At 38.9% G+C, this 17,946-nt stretch overlaps 1 protein-coding gene across 1 annotated transcript in view; it reads right to left on the bottom strand.

Annotated features, from left to right (window-relative positions):
* LOC143020288 (uncharacterized) overlaps positions 1–17,946 on the bottom strand; it is a 111,233-nt gene that overhangs the window by 39,660 nt on the left and 53,627 nt on the right. Inside the window, exons 7-10 of the mRNA XM_076176533.1 lie at positions 15,152–15,418; positions 7,174–7,306; positions 5,567–5,652; positions 3,310–3,478 (exon numbers count right to left, since the gene is read on the bottom strand). Coding sequence (XP_076032648.1) covers positions 3,310–3,478; positions 5,567–5,652; positions 7,174–7,306; positions 15,152–15,418 — 655 coding nt within the window. The remainder of the gene's footprint in view (positions 1–3,309; positions 3,479–5,566; positions 5,653–7,173; positions 7,307–15,151; positions 15,419–17,946) is intronic.

The raw sequence follows: 17,946 nt of genomic DNA, 5'->3' as shown, positions 1-17,946 counted from the left end.
TGGGCGACTTTAATTGCAAAGAAGTCTGCTGGGAAGAGATGACCATAAAGGGTGGAGAAGACTCATGGGGAAATGTTCTACTTGAGATGATTATTGACCACACAATGACACAATGGATTCAAGAGAACACTAGGTATAGAAATGAAGAAGAACCATCGAGACTAGACCTAATAATCACATCAGAAACTGAAATAGTGGAAAAGATAGAATACCAGGCACCAATAAGTAAGAGTGACCACATAGTGATAGAACTAGAACTAAATGAGGAAAAATACATGAAAAGAAATGAACAATATAGAAAAGGAAGATTGATGTATGAAAAAACAAATTTTGATAAAATAAGAGAATGCTTTCAAAATGAAAACTGCGAATGAATACACAAAGAAGATACAACAGTAGAAGAGAAATGGAATATTTTGACAAAAATTTATAAAAAAAAAAAAAAAAAAGGAGTGGAAAAGTATGTCCCAAGACAAAAACAAGAAAAAGAACATGTAAAGCACTGGTACAACAAAATTTGTAGGGAGTTAAAAGACAAAAGAGATCAAGCTTGGACAAAATGGAAGGAAGACAAAAGACCTGAAAAATGGAAAATATATACTAGTTATAGAAATTAATATGTACAAGTGTGCAGAGACGAAAAAGAAAATATGAAAAAGATGTCATAGAAAAATGTAAAGATCAACCAAACCTATTTTACAGACAAGGAGTTGAATAAACAGAGGAAATAGAAATGGCGGAAATTATGAATAAGCATCTTAAATCAGTGTTTACAAGGGAGAACATACAACCTGGAGAGATCGAATGGGAAGAGAAAGTCCCCCCTATGAAAGAAATACAAGTAACAAAGAACGAAATAATGAAACACTTGAGTAATCTTGATGTCAGAAAATCGCATGGACCAGATGAAATAGTAAACTGGATTTTGAAAGAATGCAAGAATGAACTGGCAGACAAAATACAAAGCATAATAAACAGTTCCTTGAAAGAAGGAAAAGTTCCAAAAGATTGGAAAAGAGCAAATATAGTACCTATATACAAAGAAGGAAATAAAGAGGACCCTACAAAGTATAGACCAGTCTCTCTAACAAGTACAATAGCAAAAATCTGTGAAAGAATGATCAAAAGTAGATGGGTAAAGTATTTAGAAAAAAACAATGACCATTTTGATTCAGACAAGGACGATCATGCGTCACCAATTTAATATGTTTCTATTCAAGGCTAATAGATATAATACAAGAAAGAGATGGTTGGGCTGATTGTGCATTTCTAGACCTAAAAAAAGCTTTTGACAAAGTACCACATAAAAAGTTACTTTAGAAATTATAAACTGAAGGAGGAATACAGGGCAAACTGCTTAATTGGATGGAAGACTTTTTGCAAGAAAGAAAAATGAGAGTAGTGATAAGAGACAAACACTCAAATTGGGATGAAGTAATAAGTGTTCACCAAGGAACAGTTCTGGCCCCAATAATGTTTGCTATATATATTAATGATATGGATAAAGAAATGGAAAGTTACATGAGCTTCTTTGCAGATGACGCAAAACTGTTAAAAAAAAGTGAACACAGAAGAAGATTGTGAGTCACTACAGAGTGATCTCAATAAAGTATGGGAATGGAGTAGGAAGTGGGAGATGGAGTTCAATACAAAAAAGTGTAGTATAATGAAATTTGGAAAAAGCAAAAACAGAATTACAGGATCATATAAATTGGGAGAAGAAGGAATAAAAAAAGTAGAAAAATGAGAAGGACCTGGGAGTCATTATTATGAATAATATGTCACCTGAGAAACATATAAATAAGATTTTTGGTGAAACTTATAATTTAATAAGAACAATCAAAGTGGCATTTACATACCTGGATGAAGAAATGGTGAAGAAAATACTAATCACTTTGATAAGACCAAGATTGGAATATGCAGCAACGATGTGGTCACCAAGTACAAAAAAATGTATAACAAAACTTGAAAGAATACAAAGAGCAATTACAAAATTCGCACCAACACTCTCAAAGCTATCATATGAAGAGAGACTAGGAAAACTTGAGCTACAGACACTAGAGCAAGGAGAGAGAGAGGAGATTTGATAACTATTTACAGAATCATGAAAGGCATAGAAATTATTGATAGAGAGGATTAATGAAATGGGATGATAGAAATACAAGAGGACACGGAAAGAAAATCAAGAAAGACAGCTATAGAGGAGATCTGAAAAAGAATAGCTTTCCTCACAGAGTAATAGACATTTGGAACAAGTTAGATGAGAAAGTGGTGTGTGCAAAAACAATGCATACTTTATTTCGCATGCTACCAATTCACATATCCTCCTTTATTTCTACATTGTTCCTTCACCACTTACATATCATTATCCTTGCTATACTTTTTATCATGATTATTATTCTCTTAATATCACTATTTATTTTAAACAATATTATTATTATCATTATCATTATTATTATTATTACTGTTGTCATTATCATTGTTATTATTATTATATTTTTTATATTTTTAATATTTAAGTTTTCATTATCATCATCATTATCATTGTTATTATTATTAAATATTTAATTTTTCATTTTTATTATAAATTTTGTTAATATCATTACTGGTATTGTTATTTTATTAGATATTTAAATTTTTATTTTTATTGTCATTGTTGTTATTATCATTATTGTTACAATTACCATTAATATTTTCTTTGTTATTATTAGTATTGTCATCATATTTACTTGTTAAACTTTATCTTTATTATAAATATGTAATGTTAACACTTGTCACCAACTATGGAAACACGGGGAGGTAGTGAGGTCCACCCCATGTATAAAATGCCCACAGCCTGTTTGTACACCATTCCTTTGATAAAGCACACCTGTGAAACTAGTCATGAATAAACTCAAGACTAAGACTCCTGTGCTTCCTATTCCGCTTACGTCAACCTGTCAAAATGTCTCAACATATATATATATATATATATATATATATATATATATATATAAAAATATATATATATAAATATATATATATATATATATACATATGAATATATATATATATATATATATATATATATATACATATATATATATATTATGTATATATCTTTTATTATTTCTTATAGTGTTCTGGCTACTAACTTTATTTTTTTTATCATTAATTTCAATCATGAATTTCATCCCTTTGAAAATCACATGTATGTATGAGTTGACCCCCTAATTTCACCTTAAAAAATGTGTAATTTCTTTTATTATTACTTGATGATATATGCCAAGTGATTACTACAGAGAAACTGCTATAATATATAATTCTTACCTAACATGAAGTTGGGCGCATTGAGTTCAATCAGGTAGAGAAAAAGGAAGCTCTCAATGAAGCCCCAAGCAGACCCAAAGATGAGGAGGAAGAAGAGAAAAACATCAATCTCCACTTTCTTTACTAGTTTCTTCAAATCACCCAGTACACTTGAATCTGGTGTCTCAACCTGCACATAATGCATTTGTTAATAGTCATGATCTAGCACTAACTACATGGAAGCTTCTCGTAGCTAAATAAAGTCCCTCTATTGCCCTAAGAGAGAATATATATGGCTGAAATGTGTAATAAGTTAATCATGATAGATTTACTCTGAAATGTGTGAAGTCTTCCTTACATCAATAAACTGGCTGGCTGGATGGCTATCATTATAAAAACTTACATGTAACTATTAATGTGATATTACAAATGTGTCAAAATGCAGAACTATCAAAATGACTCAAGTAGAACTATTAATTTAAGTGTTGTAATGGATAACTATCATCATCAGAAACATATTCCAAGTATTTATGCATCTATAATGAAAACTATTTCACATCCTTTAGATATGTGGAAGCATAGTCAAGGGTGGTTCGTATGAATTGTTTAAAGATCATAATTAGAGTTTTCTTCTGTTGTCTGAAGCCATTCAGCACTTGTTGGGTGATATTTATAAGCAATGTGGTGGGGAAGTGGCCCTCCTTTAATCTATGTTGGTTAGGAGAGGTGGGCAGTTTAGATGTATTTCTTTCTGCTACTAGTCTTTCAGTGAGGTTGGAAATAGTGGATAGTGATGATATTGGTCAGTAGGATACAAGGTTTTTGGGCAGTTTGTTTGTTTTTGATATGGGTATTACATGGGTTCTTTTCCAGATAATTGGAACTTTAGTGTACCGTATTTTCCGGCGTATAGTGTGCGACTTTTTTCCGTTGGAAGGGCCTAAAAATGGGGGGTGCGCGTTATCCGGTGGTGCGCATTATCTACGGCCTACGATAAAAATTCTGCGGCTGTGTGTGTAATTTTTTTCACAACAACGTGACGATGTTGGCCGTCACAAAGTCGGGACGCCACACTTCTCCGTGACGTTCCGTGAGAACAAGAAGAACAGCCATGGTGACATGAAAGAATACGCCAGCATGGGCTACCGTATATAAATATTTGGTATAGGTAGGTATCTATCGAATCTTATTTTTCATGTTTAAATAGGCCTAAACACCATGAAACATGATCAATATTCATGATATTTGCCCATGTTCACAGCAACCTAGTTTCAATTTTATGTTGGCTTTGTTGCTTCACTTTAGGTATGGTACAAATTCCGTTGCGGCCGTTCATAAACTCGTGTCAAACACGTGACTACAACACCCTCTTTCGGGAGTTATATTAACTAAACGTCACCTCGATGAGAGACTGTCCTATTTCACCACTGTCATTGCAGGTTCAAAGCTAAAACTAAACAGTCTGTAGTTTGTTTCAGTATTAAATAAAAAATGGTAAAGACGAATTATTTCCTCAAGATATAAAATGAACATTTTCTGTAAAAATCTCGACATTTTTCTGTATATTTTACTTTCAATAAACTTTTTTTAGATCATATTTCCTACAAACTATTTAAGCCACAAATAAGGGACCAACGCACAATATGAGTCATACACTGGTACATGTAGTTCCGACTTTTTCTTAGTTGGTTCTCGATTCTCTCGCTAGATGGCGATCGGGCATGCGCGTTATACGTCGGTGCGCGCTATCTGTGTACTGAGATAACGAAGTGCATGGGTGCGCATTATAACCCGATGCACATTTTAAGCCAGAAAATACGGTACAAGGCTTTTAATGATTTTGGGCTGAGGTGTTTCAGGTGGATGTTCGAGGTCTTATCTAGGCCTTTGGCACAAGATTTTTTAAATTTCTTTATTACTTCTTGTACATCTTTGTTGGTGAATGGAGATGTGGTATCGCTGTTCTTTTTTTTTCCTCTTTTCTGGAGAATGTTGACGTTGCATTGCTGTTTTTGGTGATGGTAAATATTATATTATCATAATGCTTAAATTACAGACTTAGAATAATATCATATTCATACTTCTAGAAAGGAGCTTAAATCAAAAGTACTTTCAGGAAAGTCACTGGTAGCCCTTGAATTCAAACATGGTTTTGTGTCCTCGGTAAAAAGGTGAAATTACATTTGTAATGTTAGAGGAGGATTTGCTGAAATTACATTTATAAGAGGCTTGACTAAAATTATATTTATTTAAATGTATAAGCTGAAATGGTCCTCACCTTAGGATTTACACCTTTGAGTAAGATCAAGGATATCATCAGTAAGATGTCACCAAGAACAAAGACAGGCATGTAGTCAGTGCTTCCTAGGACAAAGAAAGTATTACAAGTATGAATTGTCAGTAGTATATATTATGGTCATTTACAAGTAAAGGGAATTGACTGACAACTGACTGCATTATAAACAAAGGGAAGCATATGCTAGGTATAAGAAGAAGAAAGAAAAATACAAGCTGAGGGAGGCAAAGAGGAGGGCAAATGTAAAATGGGGTTGGGTATTGCTAGTGGCTCACTGTGACAATCCCTGTCAATTGTTGCCTCAAATTTCTCTTAATGGAAACCTTTGGCTCCATATCAGCTGGCTATGGTCCTTGGGGCCCTCTCATAAATTTCTCAAGAAATATTGTCCAACTGTCTGTTTTATATGAATGTATAGCCATTTCTTTGTCACCAGCTATAAGGAGGAGGAAGAGGAGGAGGAGAAGAGCAATTCATGGTAGTCAGCTCTCTTTATGAGAAAAACATTGTGTAAAATAGTTAAAAGCTGATAGTAAGAGATCTTGGACCTGGTCCACACAAAGGATTACAAAAGCGGAGCATGCTGACAGGAGACCTTTTGGTCCATAACTAGGTCAGATGCAAAAAAATAATAATGATGAATAAATAAATCAGTCAATAAATAAAAACTATGATAATGTAAATAATAAATAAAATACATAGATAAATGCATAGGTATAGTTGAATAATAAACAAACAGGTAAATAGTAAATAATAATAAATTGACATATAACTAATAATAAATGAGAATCAGGCAAATAATAAACAGACAAATGATAACAAAACAAATAAGCAAGTAATATAAAATAAATCATAGTCATTACAGCCTTTTGATTAGGTGTTGATCTAAATGATTCTTAAAGCTTCGAACTGAACTACTAGTTCCAGCTTGTTTAGACAGCATTTATGGGTGGAGCTTTTGTTCTAATAGGCTCTAAAGACAGGTATTGAGAGGTTATACTCTCACAAGTATGTCCTGCAGGACTATCACACATAGATGGCCATCATCAGTTCTACCTCATATCCAAATTTCATAAAAATCCTTGATTCTTGCAGCTGGCCACTGTGGCCAACCCACACAGACCATGGATCTCATCCATGAATGCTGTCTAGAACCATCCTGAGATAGACTTATTCAATGCAAACCAAACTGCCCTAATATGGGTACAATGCTGGCACAATAAGATATGATGATGATATACGAGTAAATTGCCAACTCATATGAAGGTAGAGCCATATGAGAATCTTACATGTCATATGGTAGCACAGGGAAATTAATTTATTTCTTTTGTTTTACTTGCAAGAAATGAATAAAGTATCACTTTTATAGTACAATTTTTAAGTTGAAGTGAACCCTGATGCAGCATACTTATATAGAAATAGGCATTCAGACACAATGAGGAAAATTTTCAGGATCACCTTGGGCTTACTCAAGTAACAATTTCTCAGTGCCAACCTCATGACATCATGCTTGGTGAAGTACAATTTTCCAGCTCAAAATAGAGTGACTTGATTTATACAAAATTTGCACTTCTCAACAAGTGAATTACCTTGATATTGTGACCACCAATCAACAATCATTCCAGAAAAGAAGGGTGTAATAGCTTGTGCTGCTAAAGGCAATAATTGCTGTTTGCCAAAACCACCACTGTGTTCCTTTATAAGAGCTAAGGCTGTGGCATCCTGTGAGGAGAAATATTTGTGTTAAAACACTTATCTTCCCACTTATAATGATGGCCAGCCAAGGCATACAAAAACCCTTCACCCATCCCACATCCATCCAATCCTCATTTGTCTTTCCTTACATTTTAGCTGTTTGTGGATGAAGAGCCATGCCTACCCCCTGCCTGCTGCCTGAAATAGAAGGACCTGACAGCCAGAGCTGGTTTACCCGACTACTTTATTTCAGTGCTTCTCCACTAACACTTATTTTTGCCCTCTTTCTCTGCTCAACAGACATTACCCTTTTACTCAAGGCTCCCTTTGCCCCCATCCTTCCATCCCATTTGCAGTCTTCCCCTCAAGTTCACTTTATCCACCTCTACCTTCCACTTCATCTCAAATATATTTAAATTCTTCCTATCTACCTCCCTTAAATTCCAAGTTTCTGCCCTATACAGTGTCATATGCATAAACATCCTTTCATATACTCTTCTCACTGCATCCATCCATCTGAAGATAATTTCTTATGTCACTTTTCATTCCCCCAATTCCTCTAGTTCCTCACTGGCATTCAACTTGTTCTATTGTTAGGGTATCTCCTTGGGGCCACATATCATGGGGAATTCTGCATTGGTCTTCAAATTTGTCATATATTCTTGTGGGACATTTCTTTGTTGTCAATTCATTGTTGGTAGTCTTCAGGACCAAGAATCTTGGGTAATCCAAGTCAGGGTCCACTTTGTCTTGTAGGTCAAGTTGGTTAGCAGGGTTGTGTAGGCTTGAGAGTACAATATCTCTTAGTGGGATTGGGTTTGTAGTTATTGATTGTGGTGCTTAGGTCTGTTGATAATGCTGATGGCAGCAAGTATTCCTCTGTGGTATGGATAGATAATTCCCTAGACTGGTTATGTTTAGGGCATCTTTTCTAAGACCTTAACCATATGGGGTGAGGAGAGTAGATCTTGAATAGGGTACAAAGATTTGGTACAAGCTAGGTCCTTGACCTTAAGCACTCCTTGTGCTGGACCTTGACCTCGGCACTGCCTCCTGCCAGGTATGTGACCTGCGGAGTCCTTCCTACCAGGTTGGTGACCTGGGCAGTCCTCCCTGCCAGGTAGCTGTCATAATAAAGGGGGTTAGTGGGTTGCCGTATATGAAATGTGTTACTCACTTAAATATAGTTATGGGTGTTAGTTCTGTTATATAAGGGTTAGGTGTATGGTTGGCAGGCTTGGCTAGACATGGTGTATATATGTTAACTTAAGGTATGTAATTGGGGTAGGTATGAGAAAAGGTTCAATGGGTCTGTCTGGTGATATTAAACATCTCGTGTTGTGACACCATGGGGGGGTCGTTGTTTGTCTTATTTAGTGTTTAGTCAGGTGTTTACGATAGAGAAATCTATGAAGTCTCTAAGATAACAGGTCTTACCAAAAACAAGTACCATTTTGCATGTGTGTGGATCACATGCGTGGTTGGTGATGGTTAGTGACTGTTACAGCTGCTTAGTTATGTAGGCTGCTTGGCAAGTTATACTACTCCCCATATTCACATAAAGCAACTACTGGGCCTACACTGCCTGCCATGTGGGTTATGATTAAGGGCTCCCAGAGATCATCTGCCCCTATTGTCATGCACCATCACTGGAGGACTTGTTACAACTAGAGATGCATTTATTGTTAGTTCATGCAAGAGACAGTGACTGATTATATTGTACTGATAGTTTCAGTTGCTCCCTCATTCCTGGTGTTACCCAGGGGTACCACATGGAGGTGGTGAGGTAGGAGTTGGTTTTCCTTTCTGGTTTCAAATCCTGCATTGTGATCTTTCCTCCCTCTTCTTGGGTAGCACATAGGATGAAGGGGACTGCAAGACCATGAAGTGGGATTCAAAGTAGTTAGGCATATGAAAGACAATGAGGAGGTTAGGAGGTTGGGGGTTGGAGTAGAGGAGTTGTTAAGTAATTAAAAATACATAGAAAATTTACCAAGCATTCACAGACAATTCAAGTGTGGAGTTAACACAAACTGACGGTCTGACCAAACTTTTTATTTTCCGTCTTTGTAACCTACATGTAAGATAGTTTTGTGACACTTTCATATTCAAGCAAGCTGATCATCCTCCAAACAGAGCATTATCAAGGCAACTTTTGGGACAAATATGTTCATGAACTTATCATAATGTGGCACCAGTTGTAGGAGATTGCTACGTAGTACAGTGGAAGAATACACAAATGGAACAATTTGATGAAAGGGTCAAGGAAAGTGGTTCCATCTCAAATCATGCTAAATTCATAACAAGATCTAGATAGACAGCAAATGATAAATTGTAAACCTTCACACAAACATAAAGTGGAAGGATTGTGTGTAGCCAGATAAATAGGAATATAGAGTAGGCCTATAGATGTAGCTAAATGACACTTGGCAAATTGCACTTGTATGTGCCCCACATATAAAAGAAAGGGTTGCATGCTTTTCCAACACATGGCTCACATATGTGCCCTCATTCAAACCCCTTCATATTTATGTAAGTTCATTTTGTATGTACTGTACTCTATATCATATAAGTAAAATAGTTATATTTTGCCATTATTTCATATCTGGTGTATGATAGAAAATCTTCCTTCAAAAGGCATAAAGGACGCTGTTATTTGGTTTGATAAAACAGCATATTGTGGCCGGGTTTGATACAGCAATCAAAAACAACATGCCAAGCCATGACAAACTGAAGTGTTTGTAATTTGTGAACTAGATGGTTTGTTACTCATGAACTAGAGTGTTTTTAATATATCCATAAAAAAAGGGGAAAAATGGTATCAGCACTACAGATATCCTAATGCAAAAAGAGAATAAGCAACACTGCATTTGTTAACAAATATGTCAATACTGTATTTAATTTATTTTATCTAGAAAAGGCATATGGCACAGCCTGGAAATGGTTGATCCTACATAAACTTTATCTCCTAGGTTTATGAGGAGCTATACCCACCTTCATGTTCCAATTCTTAATGCATAGAATGTTCCAAGTATGTATAGGAACAACACTATCTTCACCACATAACAAGCAAGGAGTTTCCCAAGGAAATGCCCTCAGCATCCTTCCTTTCACCTTACCTATAGACAGCACAAGAAAAGTCCTCCTGCACGTCAATAACCTACTTCGACTATTTTAAAGAACAAAGTCGGCTGCTATGAACAGATTCTCGGGGAGGGGGTGAGGGATGATTTTGACATCGAGGTAGTGGTGGATTGATGAGGGAAGTTTTGAGTTCTTGGGAGGAGCCGGTGGAGGATGGTGCCTCTGATGACAGCAATGCAGCCAACCAAGAACAAAGTGCGACCGGTGTTGGATTTCCGATAGCTGAACCAGTTCATGAGGTGTCATACTGGCGATGATTTTGTAGACATATATAACGAGACCCTACGCAAATGGCGCCAAACGAGGGGCGGCTTACCTGTAAATTCACGTGGCGAAGAAGCTATGGATATATCAACTAATACAGTGTAAAGGTTAAACATATTGCTTGACCAGACTCGGATTCGGGCTGTGTTCAGCTCCGAGGATAATGACGAGGATCCTGAAGACAGTACTGGAGAAGACTGAAGTGATGAAGAAAGGTATGGACTCCTACCTTGATGACATACAGTACTGGTGGATGATACGACTGTACCGGCGTCGGACGTAGTGGAACACTTAGCTCAGTTTGGATTGGTCTCGAAGGAGCCGGAACCGATGGAAGAAGAACCGTGTTGGGACTGCGTCTAGAGAGAGACGGGAGCGGAAACCTGACGTTCAGGAGAGGTAACGAGATCCAGAATGTAACGGACGAGATGAGCAGGTGAGAGCTCTTCTCGCTGTGTGGCAAATTGGTTGATTACTACCCGATCGCAGGTTGGCTCCGTGTAGCGTGCACTTATATTAAGAGGCGGTCAGGGTCGACGGATTGGGGAGACAAGGTTGATGAGGGCACGCTCACGATGATACGTGACGTACGACGGGTGAGACTCGAGGATCCAGTGAGAGGGCAGTGGAGTCCGCCGCAGCATAGTAACCTGCTTAGTCTTGGAGATAGAAGGTGTGGTAGTCAAAGTTAGGGCGTGGCAACGCAAAAAGGATGACTACCATCACATTAACGTATCGGAGTTGGATGCGGTTGTAAAAGGAGTCAGTTCGGCACTGAAATGGGGGCTACGCGAGATTGAAATCAGGACAGACTCAGCCACAGTGGCGGGATGGGTAAACTCAAAGCTGACGGCTGAGAAGAGAATACGCACAAAAGGGACAGCAGAGGTCAATGTAAAATGGCGCCTTGAGATCCTGACGAGTTCAGCGTGAAGGTGAGCATAACCAAAGTGCTGCCAGGAGTGAACAAAGCGGACGCGCTAACCAGAGTAAAAAAAAGTTGGCCGAGAGTGCCGGAAGAGGAAGGGAAGGTTGAAGTGTGCGCCGCAGGGTCCCTATGCACGAAATAGTTACATGGAACACATCACCTGGGTGTTGATAGGTCATTGTTCTTAGCAAGGAAAGTTGATCCGAATATACATACATACATATACCAAAGTCTTTTTCCCCCTTACACGGGGGGGGTGGGGGTGTAGCCAAAAAGAAAAAGGCATAGAAACCACTCCCACCCATTCCATCCTCTACATATTCCACTCCCCTCCACCCTCCTCCCTCTCTCTCATCTTGGCACCTCTTGGATGACGGGTCATCCCTACATCCTGTCCACTGCCCTGGGTCAGAAGCAGTGTCCCAAGATACAGCGCATCCACAACAAGGCCGCTTCATTAATTCGGCGACCCCATCTCTCCGTCCCCTCATGCAGAAAAGAAGACGGGGTGAAATCCCTTCGGTCTGCGTCAAATTATTTCTCATACATACTTCCTCACCCCCCATCCCCCATCCACTCCCCCTCATGGATCAGAGACATTCCCCTCTTTTGTAATGCCCCTTTTACTCCATCCATCCATCTCATCCTAGGACGCCCCCTCATATTCACACCTTCCACCTCTACCTTCCACACATCTTTTACTAATCTTTCTTCACTCATTCTTTCCATGTGTCCAAACCCTCCCAATACTCTTTCATCAACCCTATCTCCCAACTCCCTTTTCACCCCTGTTCTCCTCCTCACCTCCTCATTTCTCACTCTATGTAGTCTAGTAACCCCTGTCATACTTTTCAGACATTTCATCTCAAACACATTCAAACTCCTTCTCTCTTCCTCTCTTATGTTCCATGTTTCTGCCCCATACAGTGCTGTCGGCACAATCATAACTAGGTAAATATAACCTCCTCTCAGCATCCATTCCCAGATGTGTATTTCTCATTACACTTTTTAGTCCACCAAGGGATTTTATGGATTTGGAAAAGGCTTACGACAGGGTAGATAGGAAGGCACTGTGGGGGGTACTGCAGATATATGAGATATGAGGAAAGCTGTTAAGAGCAGTCAAGAGTTTTTATGAGAGTAGTAGAGCTTGTGTTAGGATTAGAAATGGAGAGAGTGAATGGTTTGAGGTAAAGGTGGGACTTCGTCAAGGATGTGTTATGTCACCCTGGCTGTTCAATCTGTGCATGGATGGGGTGGTGCGAGAGGTGAATACAAGGGTGGTGGGTCAGGGGTTGGAGATGATTAAAGAAAATGGAGAAAAGTGGGAAATAAGCCCGTTGTTTGCTGACGACACTGCGCTTGTAGCAGGATCTGAGGAGGGATTGAGGAAGTTAGTGACAGAGTTTGAAGTGTGTGAAAGATGGAAGCTGAAGATAAATGTGGGCGAAAGTAAGGTGATGAGATGTACAAGGGAGAGAGTGACAGCAGGCTGGAAGTGAGCATTAAGGGAGAGAGACTGGAGGAAGTGGATAGTTTTAGATACTTGGGTGCGAATGTGGCAGGAAAGGGAGGAGTGGGGGTGGAGGTAGAATGTAGATTGAGAGAAGCAAGTACATGCCTTGGTGGATTAAAAAATGTAATGAGAAATAGACATCTGGGATCCGAATATAACTAGGGAAAAAGTCCGGCGGCGGTGAGAGTATGTGTCAGATGTCAATCAATAAATCCCGCTCCTAGACCGCATGCAACAGCGGAGCTCAACATAGAAGAGAACTGGAGAAGGTTGGCGGTCGACGTAACCTACTATCGACGGGGCATGTACTTATCGATGGTTGACTCTGGCCCAGGACCATTCGCCGTCTGGCGAGAGCTGAAGACGGAGACGGGAGAGGAAATTGCACAAGTGATGAATGAGATATTTTTGGAACGGGGTCCTGTGGATGAAGTCCTGATGGATAATAGCACCACGTTTCGGTCGAGAGTACTGAAAGAAATACTGGGCAAATGGAGCACAAAACGTTTCTTTAGGGCTGCCGAGCGGAAACGGAATAGTAGAACTACATCATCGCACTATCAATTCCATCGTCGAGAGGGCACTAATACCGCCTATGGAGGCAGTCTTCTGGTATGATATGTCCCCTAAGTCAGGCTAAGACGAAGACTCGGTGTCACAAAAAGCTTTATATGAATGGCGGCATCCCAGGGTAGCGCCGGTGCTACTGGCCAATGCTGAAGAAGGCGCTGCCTCAGTACAGGTGGTGGAGGAGATACGGGTAAAGCCAAAGGATAGTAGGTGCACATCACAGTGGATGAGGGGGATCGTGACGGAGGTAATTTCGCGGAACAACATCTCTGTCGAGGGAGTGCCGCGAAATATACTGGATCTTCGTCATGCGGTGGATGACGAAGGAGGAAGGAAGAGTCACGACGCGGTAATGGATGGGGGAGCGACACCTTGATGACAGCAGCGTAATAGACGTCCTCCGAGAAGGCTGCAGGACTACGAAGTAGGAAATGGAGGAGACGAAGAATAGGTTGATCTCGAGATCAAAGGGTGTGTGTGGTATGAATGTGGTGCGGGTACAGGTATACAGTTGGCATCCCCGGCACGGGATCAAAGGTCACCGTCTAGAAGAAGGGCAAATTGAGCGTTGGCTGGCGTGCAGCGTAGTGCGTATGTGAGGTGAATGGTGAGAAGGTGCAAATGATAGAAGCGCAGTAGAAGAAAAAAGCACACAAACATTAGCTAGAGTAGAATTGATAGGCGATACGAGTGAAAGAGAAAATAGAGACGAGTGTCATATTAAGTAAAGAAGAACCAGGAACTAACGCGGACAAGGTAAGTGATACGTCGATTCGTTACAACAATTAACATAATGTTTTACTTTATAACCATTTATATTTTCCTTCTTGTGAATGTTTGTGTAGGAAGAACTCTAGTGTAACGCTATGCTTAGGAGCCTATAATGCTGTTAAGACAGCCTTGACCAAATTCAGATTTGCCCTTCTTTTAAAGTTTAGTATTACTGTTAATACATCCATTTTTTATAAGCACATTACCAATCTTCTCATTTTTGCTCAAGCATGTCCCACAAACATACATATTCAAAGACCCAATTACTAAAGTTCTGATTGGAGTCTTCCTTCCAGGCCTTCTTTTGCTTTCACTCTTCACAAGAGAAAATAACAGAATGTATAATTTGAGAAAAGGATGTACTAGTGACAAAAGGTTCCAAGAAAAAGTTTAGTTAATTTTTTATGATAAAATGGGACTTGTATATATTGCTATTCTAACTGGTGAATCAGTTCAGATATTGGCAGTAAAATACCATGCTCAGGGAAAAAGCATTTGAAGAAATATAAGATATGATGAATTAATGCATGAAATTATCATAAATGCAATACTTCAATGCCATCAATGTGTATAAAATTAATCACAGTATAAATCCTACTACTTTCTTAAGCAACAGAACAAAAATGAGTTTTGTGATTTCTTGTCCATCCTAGCTGTTAACTACTAAATGAATACTCACCAATATACTGAAAACGGATGCTTCGACCAAACTTGCACCAAGGCGAAGAAATAAATAAACCCAAAAGGTCACAGAGAATTCAGACTGCTCCACACCACCTCCTCCCCACCCACATTCAGGTGCTCCTTCAATATGGCACTCAATGGGGCAGCCAACAGCTGGGCAGATAAGATCTATGTAATTCATGCCCTTAAAGATAATATTGGACATGGAAGAGGAACAGGTGTTGTTGACAAAGGATGTGCTGAGGTTGACTGCAAGTTCAACCTGAAAGAATAGAAAATTATATTAAAGTGAGTAAGTTCTGCAAGATGGACATCAGAGAGAATTGTTTTCCTTCCACTTACCTTCAGAATTCATCAATGCCCTCACCTCCATCTGTAGATGCAGCCCCAAGGAGCTGATACTCAAGTCTCCAGACCAGTCTCAAGATCTTTTAATAATTTTTCACTGTATTTCCTCCATCTTTTCACACAAGGAGAGGTGACAGCCAGTGACTGCTCTCTGCCTATTACTATAACCTAAAGATGCAGAAACTGACCCACACTAATACAACAAATATCAGTCCAATGTTTCTTCACAGAAATCCATAGGAGGCCCAAGAACTAATATTAACTACAATGGGGCAAGAGGTTTCCAGTCAGTAAAGCTCAAGGTAACAATTATAATAAGTAATATGGTCTACAGTCTACCTGTCCTTTTATATTATTTTAAGTAAAAACCACGGGGACTACAAAATCAATTAAGAATACCTACAAGAGATAGTCCATTGAGGTGGACATGAGAGTTATCTTTGTTGCCCATCTTCAAAATCTGTCAACATCCTCAACTCCATCTGGAGGCACAGCCCTGAGTGGTTGGCAGTTAGTCTCTGGACTAGGCCCAAGATCTCTCCCTATCAGATTTGTGTTTCCTCTGCTTTTTGATTGACAGTGACTGTCCCCCTCCTTGTAGTAATTCAAGCCAGTGACACAGGAATGATCCTACATTACAATGCAGACATCAGTCCAAAGTTTCTCCCCAGCAAGATCAATGGGAGGACTCAAGGACCACTGCCAGTTGCTGTGAAGCTGGAGGTTTCCAGTTAGCGAAACTCAAGGTAACAATTGTTATTACTATTATGGGGTTCTGTTGGTGCTGCATGACATACCAGTTAGATGCAGCACCACTAATAGAGAAGAGGAATTTTCAAAGGAGATCTTGATACCTTCTGACTGCAAAAATGTCATCCTATCCACACTTCTGCAAGGAGGTACAGCCCTAAGGGGCTAGTACCTGCTCTCTTGATTGAGCCCAGAAACTTGCTCAATCCTATCTGTTAATTCTTGTCACCTATCCCCTTTTATGAGGATGGTGCTCTGCTACCTAGCCACAGACAGAAACCATCCCAGTCCCATATACATGAACTAGATGGATAAAACTTGTAAATTATTCACATATATCTAAGTGTAACACATACTACACATGGGACCACTTCAAATGCATCACACCTGACTATACAAACCAGTACTCTCACTCAAAAACATTCCAGCATAAAAACACTAAACATACTACAAATAAACAACAGTATTACAAAACATGGAACTGCTTCAATTCCTACACAACATTCATATATCACTAATACAAGAAATTGAACTAACACTACAATCCATACTACTCATATTACAGTTAAAGAAAACAACAAACATAAAGATGAACACAACAAGAAACCCTTTTACCATTAAAAAAAATTGCTAAGAGACAACAACAGAAATAATCACAATCCAAACACAGATAAAGAAAACTAATTATATCCCAAATTATGTATCACCAATTACATCAACCCTCAGGGGGCTATATCCCCTAACTCCAAGCACTGAACACACAAACCACATACTGGCAGGTGACTTGAAGATGTCAAACAATATGGCTAAACACACAGAAAGCAGACTAAAGGGAAACAGAATATTAGATCAATCAGTCTGTTGCCCCTGGTTTCTTTTGCAGGGGACACATGGCTACCAGCTACAGCTACTGGGTGGTCCCAGAAATCACTCAGGGAAGAAATGTAGTGTTGTCCTCCAGGGATTGCTAGTGTGGGGCATTATGGATTGAGGTGTTCAGTGTCTTCTGTGTTGTGGCTGCATCTAAGGCAATATGATTCTGTGTGCAAGCCTATTTTGTGATGATACTCTCCTAGAGCTGGATGGTGTCCTGAACACATTCTAGCAAGGTTCAAACTTGAGTGTGATTTTTCTATAGAGTTGATGTGTATAGGGTTTAGATAAATTGAGTTTGGTGGTCTGTCTGGAAGACCTTATTCAATGATTTGGGCGTATTTACCTAGTTGTATTTACCTAGTTGTATTTTACGGGAAGGGGAGCTATACTCGTGGGGTACCGTCTTCATATCTCATTTTATCTAAACTGTTTTTAAATTCATGTATTGTTTTTGCACACACCACTTTCTCATCTAACTTGTTCCAAATGTCTATTACTCTGTGAGGAAAGCTGTTCTTTTTCAGATCTCTTCTATAGTTGTCTTTCTTGATTTTCTTTCCATGTCCTCTTGTATTTCTATCATCCCATTGTATTAGATCCTCTCTATCAATAGTTTCTATGCCTTTCATGATTCTGTAAATAGCTATCAAATCTCCTCTCTCTCTTCTTTGCTCTAATGTCTGTAGTTCAAGTTTTGCTAGTCTCTCTTCATATGATAGTTTTGAGAGTGTTGGTGCCAATTTTGTAATTGCTCTTTGTATTCTTTTAAGTTTTGTTATACATTTTTTTTGTACTTGGTGACCACATCATTGCTGC

The sequence above is a fragment of the Oratosquilla oratoria genome, chromosome 39 (assembly GCF_046742065.1).
Source record: "Oratosquilla oratoria isolate Oo_2021 chromosome 39, ASM4674206v1, whole genome shotgun sequence".
Lineage (NCBI taxonomy): Eukaryota > Metazoa > Arthropoda > Malacostraca > Stomatopoda > Squillidae > Oratosquilla > Oratosquilla oratoria.
This window is presented reverse-complemented; position numbering and strand designations above follow the sequence as displayed.